This window comes from Kogia breviceps, chromosome 18, assembly GCF_026419965.1.
Source record: "Kogia breviceps isolate mKogBre1 chromosome 18, mKogBre1 haplotype 1, whole genome shotgun sequence".
NCBI classification, from domain to species: domain Eukaryota; kingdom Metazoa; phylum Chordata; class Mammalia; order Artiodactyla; family Physeteridae; genus Kogia; species Kogia breviceps.
In genome coordinates this window covers 5,386,058-5,396,933 of record NC_081327.1, presented here as the reverse complement: position 1 = coordinate 5,396,933, position 10,876 = coordinate 5,386,058, and the positions used below count along the sequence as shown (strand labels likewise).

The 10,876-nt window shown below is 53.8% G+C and overlaps 1 protein-coding gene across 6 annotated transcripts; it reads right to left on the bottom strand.

Moving 5' to 3' along the window:
- Nucleotides 1–608: 608 nt before the first annotated feature.
- Nucleotides 609–8,996, bottom strand: LOC131744599 (kallikrein-6-like). 6 transcript variants are annotated; one of them, XM_067018563.1, is made up of 8 exons: nt 8,676–8,904; nt 8,032–8,147; nt 7,492–7,620; nt 7,045–7,092; nt 6,609–6,765; nt 3,270–3,517; nt 2,044–2,180; nt 609–1,255 (listed from the first exon to the last, which is right to left on the bottom strand). In XM_067018563.1, the coding sequence occupies exons 4-8, from the start codon at nt 7,088–7,090 to the stop codon at nt 1,103–1,105; spliced, it is 741 nt and encodes a 246-aa protein (XP_066874664.1). In that variant the 5' UTR covers nt 7,091–7,092; nt 7,492–7,620; nt 8,032–8,147; nt 8,676–8,904; the 3' UTR covers nt 609–1,102. The 6 variants fall into 6 exon arrangements, with proteins under 6 accessions (XP_066874664.1, XP_066874666.1, XP_066874667.1 ...); XM_067018565.1 differs by having other exon boundaries at nt 7,492–7,522; nt 8,676–8,864; XM_067018566.1 differs by lacking the exon at nt 8,032–8,147 and having other exon boundaries at nt 7,492–7,522; nt 8,676–8,849.
- Between the last annotated feature and the right edge of the window lie 1,880 nt (nt 8,997–10,876).

Sequence of the window (10,876 nt, the reverse complement as noted above, 5' to 3'; positions counted from 1 at the left end):
CGCTGGTCTCTTCTTTCTGGTCCATCCTGCACGTGGCCCCGGAGTTGCTTCTCCTCACATCACTTCCATGGCTTCCCAGTGCTCTCAGGAGGAGCCCTAGCCTCTCAGCCTGGGCTCTGAGGTCTTTCGGATCTGGTCCCTGCTCTCTTTACCTCCCACCACTCTCACCCACACACAGTGGCCTCCCGGTCCTCTCATCTCCCTGCTTGGGCTGCTACAAGGGGAGTTCAGTGGAGAAAGCCACCCCTCAGGGCTAGCTAGCTAGGTGGAGGAGATAAGGATGTCTTCCCAGGGAGGAGAAAAATCAAGTTGGGCTATAAAAGGGAACTAAGGATATCTGGGCTTCAGAGAGACAGAGGTGGGATAAAAGCAAAAAGTACCACTAGTCGGGGCTTCCCTGGTGGCGCGGTGGTTGCGAGTCCGCCTGCCGATGCAGGGGACGCGGGTTCGTGCCCCGGTCCGGGAGGATCCCACGTGCCGCGGAGCGCCTGGGCCCGTGAGCCGTGGCCGCTGCGCCTGCGCGTCCGGAGCCTGTGCTCCGCAACGGGAGAGGCCACAACAGTGAGAGGGCCGCGTACTGCAAAAAAAAAAAAAAGTACCACTAATAGTAAAATTCACTCTTTATTGTTCACATGGGAGTGCCAGGCGCTGCTGTACGTGTTTCACATGTTTACAGCCTTGAATCTTGCCAACAACATAGCCACCGCCTTATGAGGGATATACAATTATTATCCTTATTTTAGAGATGAGAAAATCTACACGCTGAAGGAAGACGCTTCCCGCGGTTGCATGGCTAAGCAAGTGGGGGCGCTGGGAGCCCAACTCAGGTCTGGCCAGACTTGGGACCACTTCTCTGTAGGAAGAAGTCGAGCGCATAGAATAAGTGGGGAGGGGGAGATGCTCGGAAGGGGCTTTTCTGTTTTCTCTTAGTGGCAGGGTTGAGACCTTAGCTGCTGCTCCCATCACTCCTAGTGATGCAAGGGTGGGGCTGGGGTAAAATCAGGGAGGATCTGGGCTGTGGTGTCACCGCCTTGATTAAGCATTAAGGGTCGGGTGTGGGCAGGTGGGGGGAAGGTCAAGAGGTGGAGGTCACATATCAGGATCAGTTGGCCTGAATGGTTTTTCGGATCCAGTGGCCATATCTGCAGACGTCGGTGTAGACGCCTGGCTTCTCCTTGGATCCGCAGGGGATGTTACCCCATGACACAAGGCCTCGGAGACGGTCGCCACACACTAACGGACCCCCAGAATCACCCTGTGGTTAAAGAGGGAGAGAGTCAGATACAGACTCGCAGAGAAGGAAAAACAGACAGAAGGAGACACAGAGACATGTAGAGAGGGGGAAAGACACTCAGAGATGGAGAGAAAGACACACATACAGAGAGAGAGACAGACAGACAGACACAAAGTCACAGATAGGGAAATAGAAGAGACTGAGGGAGACTCAGAAACACAGAGATCTCTAAAGAGGGGACAGACGATCTCAGAAATGGGGCTCATCTGCCTGCCCTTGCTTTGCATCCAACTCACTGTGTATCACTTTTCTCTATCTTTGTCTCTTTCTCCCTCTTGGCTGGTCTCTGTAGATCCTTCAATGCACAGGTTCAGTTTGGGCATCAAGAGGAGAAATCCAATGGACGATGGTGGCAGAAACCCAAGTTGAAAGTATTTGGGAGTGGGGATGGGGCCCCTTCTCTCCCCAGCTATGGTCCCCCTCTGCACAGCGTGGCTATTTCCAAGCAGAACTTGTGGGGATCGTGCTGGAGCAGGGACAGTCTCCTGGCACCATCTGCCTCCCTACTGTGTCTCTGTGGTTCTTGATCTCTTCATCTCCATCCTTGGCTCTGCATTTCCTCTCTTTGCTGACTGGCTTTTTAGCTCTGCCTGTCCCTGATTGTGTATCAAATCGAGTCCCTCTCCCTTATCACGCCTCTGATTGTCACCCAGCCTGTCTCTGTAAAGCTCTAGTTTGGTCTGTGTATCTGTCTCTTCCTGCCCATCTCTGTCCTCGGCTATGTAACTGGTGGGTCCTGGCGTCCTCACCTGGCAGGAGTCCTTCCCGTGCTTCTCATCCCCGGCACACACCATGTTTTGGGTGATCTGGCCAGGGTAGGCACGGACACACTCCTCCCGGGGCACCAGGTGGAGGTATGCGCACTGGATGATGTTAGGGAAATCACCTGCAAAGGGAGATGCGCCAGGATCACTTCACAACCCACCCTTCCCATCGATCCTCCAACACCTATAAATCCTCCCTCCCCTATTGGTCCCTATTGCCCAATGGTTCCCTTTTTCCTATTCGTCGCTCATTCTCAAAACCCACTTCCATTGCCTGACTCCTGATTGGTCCCTCTTTCCATCAGTCTTCCCTCACATTGGCCTGTCTTCCTCACTAATTACCCCTTCTCTACCAGTCCTCATTTCCTATTGGTCTTTCCTTTTCTTAGTTCCCGCCTTCACTTGTCTCTCTTCCATTGGTCCCACCTTCTTCAGTAGTTCAGCTGACCTCTAGACTCTCTTCCTCTATTAGTCCCTCCTCTGTTATAGCCCATCCTCTCTCATTGGACCCTTCTTGCCCAGGGGCTCATCCTGATTGGTCAGCAGTTGACTTTTGGTCTTTCCTAACTGGTCCCTTCTTTCCCCATTGGTTCTCCCTTCTATTGGCCCTTCAGCCAAAGGTCTACTCCCTCACTGCTTCTTTCTTAAATGGCCACATCCTCCGCCATTGGTTCTCCCTTCCTTTTTGGCCCTTCACTCACAGGCTTACCCTCAATTGTTCCTGCTGATCTACTAGACTTACTTCTTCCTCTAGTCCTTCTTCTAGTGACACCTCTTGACCACTGACTCTTCTCAATTGACCCCTCCCCCGTTAGCTTTCTCTACACTGTTCGCTTTCTCAGTTCACATCCTTCAGCTGGCTCCCCTGCTTCTTCCATTAGTCCCTCCCCCATTTATCCTTTTTTGATCATCAGTGCATCCTGATTGGTCCCTTTTGACGACTGGCCCCCTTCCTGATTAGTATCTCCACAGTGAGCCTCTCACCTCATTGACCCTTCATCTTATGGCCCACATCTCCATATCATTCACCTGTTGGTCTACACTCTCCATTGGCTGTTCACTCATTGGCTCAACTCCCGTATTTGCCCTCCCCCCCCATTGAACTTTCACCCACTGATACACTACCCCATTGATTCTCACCTTTAACCCACCTCCCCATGACCCATCACCCATTGATGATGGGTCACCTGCATCATTCTCCCTCTACTGACCATCTGCCATCTTGCCCCAGCCTAGGATGTGGCAGCTGGTGTGGTTGGCTGAGCAATCTCTTTCCAGGGACAGGGGCTGTATGTGTGCAGAGAATTTGGCTGGACGTGACAGGCGCAACAGCATGATGTCCTGGTCATGGGTGGCGGCATTGTAGCCAGGGTGGACCACAGTCCGGACAACAGAGCTCTCCTCCTGGAAACTCTCCCTTTGCTGAAGGTTGTGCTTCCCCAGGTAGACCTGAAGATTCCTGGGAAAGAGAAGGGCTGGGTCTCACCTGGAGCCCTTGGGCTGCAGCTGAGGCTCCAGAGGGGGCTATGGTGGGAGGTGGGGTAGCCTGGTACACCATGAACCATCCAGTCTTCTCCCCTCACAGTCTTCCCAGCTCAGTAAATGACAACTCCATCCTTCCAGAATAACCCGGAGACTATTCTTGACTCTTTTATTTCTTGACACACCTCCCAGCAGTCCAGAAATCCTTTTGTCTCTCCAAAGCATATCCAGAATCTGACCACTTCTCACCTCTCCCACTGCTGCCATCTTGGTCTGGGCCACCATCATCTCTTACCTGGACTACAGTCTCGCTGGACTCCTGGCTTCTACCTTTGCCCCTCTATAGTCTGTCCTCCACAAAGCCGCCAGAGCTATTTTAACAATATAAGCCAGCTTTGTCCCTCCTGTGCTCAGAACCCTCCTGTGACTCCCATCTTGCTCAGAATAAAGGCCAAAGTTCTCACTGTGGCCTACAAGGTTCTGCACAATCCGTCCCCATCACCTGTCAGTTATCTCCCACTCTTCCCCTTCTCCTTCTGTTCCAGCCACACCGGCTTCCCTGCCTTTCCTTGAACACAATAGTCATCCTCTCACCCCAGGGCCTTTGCACTGGCTGTTCTCTCTGCCAGCAACTCTTTCCCCCAGATATCTGCATGCCTCACTCCCTCACCTCCTTCAAATGTCACCTTCTCAGTGAGGCCTTCCCTGAAGACCCAATTAAAATGCAAGCATCCACCCCAACAGGCAAGTCCTAGCTCCCTCTCCTGATTTCCTTTCCACCAGGGAACCTAACATCACCATCTGACACACTATATATGTATTGTTAAATATTTACTTGTTTTGCTGTCTCTCCCTCTGCTACAGCCGTGCTATTCGATAGCAGTTTCTGTAATGATGAAAATATTCTCTGTCTGCACTCTTTGAAACACTGACCGCTGACCACAGGCAGCTACTGAGCCCTTGAAGTGTGGCTAGTGGATTTGGAAATTCATTTCATTTTTATTAATGTAAATTTAATTGGCCATATGTGGCTAATGGCTGCTGCATTAGGTGGCCCAGCTCTAGAATATCAAGACGGGATTTTTGTTTTAGTCAGATACATCCTCCTCGGTGCCTAGACCAGTGTCTGGCATATGATAGGTGTTCAGTAAATATTTGTGAAATGGATCAAAGCATGGCTCCCTTGCTCAAAAACTTTCCATAACTCCCCATTACCCTCAGAATAAAGCCCAAGTGCCTTATCCCACTATCCTCTGACCCTCAGCGAACCAGTAACTTTCTTTTCTTAGAACTCTTCAGATTGTTCCCACTTCTTTTGTCCTTGCATTACCTCTGCCCTGGATGCTCTGCCCCCTTCTTCACTGGGCTACCCTTTCCCATTTTCCATGCCTCCGTCTGAATTTCATCTCATCAGAAAGTCCTTCCTGGCAACTTCTTCCATCTAAAGCAGGTACCTCTGTTCTTTCCTCTCATGGAGCCATCCCTGGTTTTTTGCCTTCATTGGACTTAGAGTCATTCGTGGTTGTATGGTTTCTCGAGGATTCTATAACTGTCTTCCTGCACCTTCCTGCTCCTGTGTTCCCGAGGGCAGGGACTCTGGGTATCTCCCCCTCTCGGTCTTTGCGGAATCCCCACTGCCCAGCTCAAATCTGGCTCTTAGTGGGCGCTCTGGATCAATGTGCCCTGAATGAATGAATGAATGAGGATGGTGGGAGTGATGTCAGGGTTACCAGCGCTTGGGGGAGACCCCCCTGGGGCGTGCTTGTGTCCATGACCCTGCCAGGTGAGACCCCTCTTGGGGTCTCTCCCCGCTCCCACTGGGCTATGGCACCTGTTGGTCTGTCACTTGCTACTCCTCTGAGCTTCAGTTTCCGCAGAAGCAAAGAGTCCCTTATTGTGGGGGTTCCAGGAAAGGTACAGAAACTGCCTACCTGGGTACGTGGCCCATAGTTAGTGTTGAAAAACATGGTGGTCGCTGTTCACCAAACTCGTGGCTATTAGCGCCCTGAGGTTAGTCCTGAGTCCTCTATGGTCCTCTATCTATGCCCACCTTTTGGATGATCTCATCCCATCCCGTGGCTTTAAATGCCACCTGTTTTGTGGTATTTAAAGCCTTAATGTTTACCTCCATCTCCGATCTCTCCCCTGAGCACCAGCTGCCAACCTGGCATCCTTCTTGAACATCAGCCGGGTACCTGAGACTCACCTTGGCTAAGACAAAATGTCCGCTGCTCTCCCACCCATATCCAAGCTGTTCCTCTTTTTCTCTCCCCTGACTCAGAGAAAGACACATCAAAACAGCCAGTTGTTCAAGTCCCATCCCCGGAAGTCAGCCCTGCTTGTTCTCTTTGTCTCCCGTTCCACACCACCAAGGCCTGCTGACTCAACCTCAGAACTCCCCCCCCCCCCCCGCCCCAAGGTTTCCAACTTCCCTCCATCCCCACGGCCGCCTTCCTGGTCCATTTCAGGACAATGGCAACAGCCTCCACATGCAACCCTTCGTCTCTCGCCCAGTTCCCCTTCCAGAGTGCTCTTAAACATGTAAATCAGATCATGCTCCTTCCCTGATTAAATCTCTGTGTGGGGGCTTCCGTGGTGGCGCAGTGGTTGGGAGTCCGCCTGCCGATGCAGGGGACGCGGGTTCGTACCCCGGTCCGGGAAGATCCCACGTGCCGCGGAGCGGCTGGGCCCGTGAGCCGTGGCCGCTGCGCCTGCGCGTCCGGAGCCTGCGCTCCGCAACGGGAGAGGCCCGCGTACCGCAAAAAAAAAAAAAAAAAAAAAATCTATGTGGCTTCCCCCAGCACTTAGAATTAAATTAACTCCATCGCTCCCTACAGGGCCCTGTAGAAGGTCAGTTCATCAAAGCAGCAGTTTTGCTTGTTTTCTTCACTGCGATATCCCCAGGGCCCCAAACACTGCCTGACACATATTTAGTAATCAATGAAATACTGGCCAGTTGAACCAGGTTATCCGGTGGCCTCATGATGGGACAGGGGGATGTGTGAAGTCTGCCAGACTCCCGCGGGGTCTAACTGCAACCACTCCTCGTTCACGGCGCGGAGACTCACGGTTTTTTGCAGTGGGCAGCGGTGAGGACCCACAGGGGATGAATGAGGACACCCCCACAGAGCAAGTAGCCTGAGGTGTAAAGGGCGGCTTGGTAGGGGTGAGACGTGTGCTCACAGGGTCCACCGTGCAGCACCTTGTTCTGTTCCTCTGTCTGGGCTGGGGGAGGGAGGGTCTGAGTCAGAGAGAAGGTCTGGGGACATCAGGTACCTCCCCCCCCCCAGGTGAACCCACTGCTGTCTTAATCGTCAAGATCATCTCCATCCCCACGTCCCACACCAAGCCCATCCTCAAGCCCACCTCTTCTTCACCCCTAACGCCATCTCCCACACCAAGCTCACCCTCAGGCCCTTCCCCATCTGCATCCCCCATCCTTAATTTAACCCCTGTGTCTTCCCCACGCCCAAACGGCCCCCCGCCCCGCCCTTGTTTGCCTACCTGCAGCGACCAGAATCAGTGTTACAATCAGCATCTTCACGGCCATTCCTGAGAGGGGAAGCCACAGGCTCCATCCGTCCCAGCCCCAGACTTCGGCCGGCCGGTCCCCGTCCTCTTCTCCCTCCTCACCCTCCCCTTCCTCCCTGGCCTGCCCTGCTCTCCTGACCCTCGACTTCTGTCTTTCCCATTTAGCCTCTTGATTTCTTGTCTCTCCGACCCACGTCTTCTGTCTGAGGGTCCCACGAAGGCGGGTGCCAGAGGGGACCCAGAACCTGCTGCTCTCCGTGCGCGTCGCCTTACTTTTCCATTCTTGGCTCTAGTGACAGGAGGAGGGAGGGGCCCCGACATTCTTCCCTCTCCGCGGGTTTTCTCCTCCTCCCCTTGGCTCTGTGCTTACCTGTTGCTCAACCCCACACCTGTAGGTCCTGGTGGAAGGTGTGATCTTACCTGCTGGGGGCCGGCTGCCTGGGGCTTGACTCTTGGGTTGGGGGCAGGGACAGTACGTGTCGCAGGAAGACAGAAAGGGAGACAGACAGAGAGTCAGAAATGCAGGGAACCGCGGGGAGAGAAGTGACGCTGAAAACAGAGAGGACGCCTGAGTCAGAGACGGAAGGCAGAAGGCAGAGACTGTAGGTGCTGTGGCGCCCAGGTCCTGGCACACAGACACCCTGAGCTCACTGGGCCCCCTGGAAGAGGCTAGGCCTGTCCTCAGATGCTCCTGGTGTTTCCTTTTAACCTCTGCCTCCCCAGGTCCCCGAGGCAGGAGGGGGACCCACCTTTTTCCTCCTCACCCAGGCTTCCCACACATTTTCCTCCCTCCCTCCCACAGCTCCGCGCCTGATGACACCCCGGACCCCGGCTCCCAGGGAGGGCAGTGCAGGTCCCCTGAGTGCACTGGGGGCCCGGATTCCCAGGTCCGAGGGAGGAGGGGGCTGGGGCCTGAGTATTCTGGACCTTTAAGGAGAAAGGAGCTGGGGGTCAGCACACCTGGATCTGAAGGAAGGAAGGGCAGGGGCTCGTTCTCCTCAGTTCCTAGGCTTCAAGGTCCCTGAGCAAGAAAGGATCTGAGGGCCTTCCTTGGTGGCGCAGGGTTGGGAATCCGCCTGCCGATGCAGGGGACACGGGTTCGAGCCATGGTCCGGGAAGATCCCACATGCCGCGGAGCAGCCGGTCCCCTGAGCCGCAACTACTGAGCCCGCGTGCCACAACTACTGAGCCTGCGCTCTAGAGCCCGTGAGCCACAACTACTGAGCCTGTGTTCTAGAGCCCATGAGCCACAACTACTGAGCCCGCATGCCTCAACTACTGAGCCTGTGTTCTAGAACCCACGAGCCACAACTACTGAGCCTGCGTGCTGGAACTACTGAAGCCCACGTGCCTAGAGCCTGTGCTCCACAGAGAGAGAAGCCACCGCAACGAGAAGCCCGCGCACCGTGACGAAGAGTAGCCCCCGCTCGCCGCAACTAGAGAAAGCTCACGCGCAGTAACAAAGACCCAGTGCGGCCAAAAGATAAATTAATAAAAATAAATTAATAAATTTAAAAAAGAAAGCAAGAAAGAAACGATCTGAGGACCCAAATGCCTGCGCCCCAGGCAAACACACAGTACCCCCTGTCCTCCTGGACTCCCACCTCTTCTGTGAGCGCTCTGGGGCCTGCAGGCTGTCACTTCTGGGTTCAGCACCCTTGGGCACCAGGAACCAGGCCCCACAGCCTTAGTGGGGTTGGGGTGATTCACGCATCTGCCTGTAAGTCCCTCTGTGGGTGCTGGAGAAACTCAGTGTCCTCGCAAGACACAGCAAAAGCAGCCAGCCAGAATGCGTGTGTCACCCAGCTGGTACCCTCCCCTGCCCCAGGCTGTGGTGCAGACCCAGGCGCTGTGGGGAAAGGGCCTTCGAACAATCGGGCTTTGTCTGTCCCCAGCGCCCAGTGCCAGGCTCCTGTGGGTTCCATCTCTCAAGCTCTCTTCCGGGCAGCTGCGTCAATAGCTTCCCTTTATCTCTGTCTGAGAGTCCTGTTGCTGTCCTTTGATCGTCCACCCACCTCTGCCCGGATATCAGGACTCTTGACCCTCCTGCTTCCCCTCCTCCAAGCCTCTCGGTGTCCAGCTGTCTCCCTGGCCATAGCGGGGGGTGCCTCCGTGTCTGTCTCTGTTTGTGTCTCCCCACCCCTCTGCCTCTTTCTCCATATTTTCCTCTGTATCTCTGTCTTTCTCCTTGATTTTCCAAGTCTCCGTTGACACTCTCTAGATCTCTCTTCTTACCTCTCCTAGGTTCCACCTGCGTTTCCAGGAGAGGCATGTGTGTGCACAGAGGGGATTTAGCTCCTGCAGAAGGGATGGCGTGGGAGAAGGCAGCGGGGAAGCTAGTGGCACCCAGGAGGATTTCAGGACTTGTTGATGAGATTGAATGTGTACAGAGAGACATAGAGATAAACAGGAATGCAGGACAAGTGTGATGAGAAACGGGGGTCCAGGAAGCTCTGGGGGGGGGATCCAGGAAGATTTGAAGAGGTGTCTTTGAACTTGGGCTTTTTAGTCAGGAGGAGAGAGGTAGTTAAACGGTCCGGTGCACGCAGGGAAATGGCAGACTGGCACGAGCTGCAGGAAAGGGTGTACGTGCGGCCGCCTGGAGGGACATGGGTGTGACGATCACAGGAACGGGCAAGACGGAAGATGGAAGCTTCTGGGAAAGTCATTGGGTAATGAGTACAACTGATATGAATAATGTCCACCTCAGCACCAGCTTGGGCCTGGCACTATGCGTAGCATTGAGTTCTTGCCCTAAATCTAATTGCTACCGCCTTTGCTTGTCCGCTGTCACTCCTGGGATGAAAATCAGTTTGGCGTTTGATATATTCTCTGGAGCTGCTCCACTTGACCCCAGTTTCCCCCAGGCCCTTCTCACTCGTCTCCCCACTGAACTCAGCATCTTCTTCTCAGGACCCACCATCCTCCCAGGTACCAGGTTGGACCGCTCATGGCCTAGTCCTACCCACTGCCTCCTCTCTCCGTGTGGTCCCTTCTCTCCATCCCTACGTCCCTGGTCCCAGCTCAGACCTGCTTCTCTCCCGCCTGGACCATTACCCCAAACTCTTCCCCTTCTCCGTATCCTTCACTTGACCTCAGAGGCACCTTCCTGTGTCAGAGCTGACATTGCCTCTGTCTGACTCACAGCCCTGGCCTGGGTCCCCCAGCCTCTCCAGGTCAAAGTCCCAGCCCTTCAAGCATCCAGAGCAGCACTGGCCAAAAGAACTATAATGCCATGTACACGTGCACTTTTTAAGAAAAATAAATTTATTTATTTTTGGCTGCACTGCGTCTTCATGGCTGCCCGCAGGCTTCCTTCAGCTGAGGGGAGCGGGAGCTACTCTTCGTTACGGTGCAAAGGCTTCTCATTGCAGTGGCTTCTCTTGTGGAGCACGGGCTCTACGCTCGTGGGCTTCAGTAGTTGTGTCACGCGGGCTCAGTAGTTGTGGCGCACGGGCTTTGTTGCTCCGCAGCATGTGGGATCTTCCCAGACCAGGGCTGGAACCCCGTGTCACCTGCATTGGCAGGTGGATTCTTAACCACCGCGCCACCAGGGAAGTCTCCACATGAACTTTTACATTTTCCAGTAGCCACAATTTTTTTTAAAAAGTAAAGATAAAAAAAACACCAAAAAGACAAGAGCTCATCTCATTCAGCCCAATACATCATCCAAAACAATATTATTCCAATGTGAAATCAAAATACAATTTTATTTTTTATTTTTAAAGATTATTTATTTATCTATTTATTTAATGTATCTTGGCTGCGCCGGGTCTTAGTTGCAGCACACGGGATCTTCATTGAG

Excerpts from the sequence above, each read along its gene's own strand:
- LOC131744599 (XM_067018567.1), bottom strand. The coding sequence starts at position 8,996 with ATGGAACCCACAGGAGCCTGGCACTGGGCGCTGGGGACAGACAAAGCC. Across the intron at positions 2,181-3,269 it reads CTGGGGCAAGATGGCAGATG|GTGATTTCCCTAACATCATC; the intron begins GTCAGTAGAGGG and ends CTCCCTTTGCAG. Across the intron at positions 1,256-2,043 it reads ACGGGAAGGACTCCTGCCAG|GGTGATTCTGGGGGTCCGTT; the intron begins GTGAGGACGCCA and ends CTTTAACCACAG.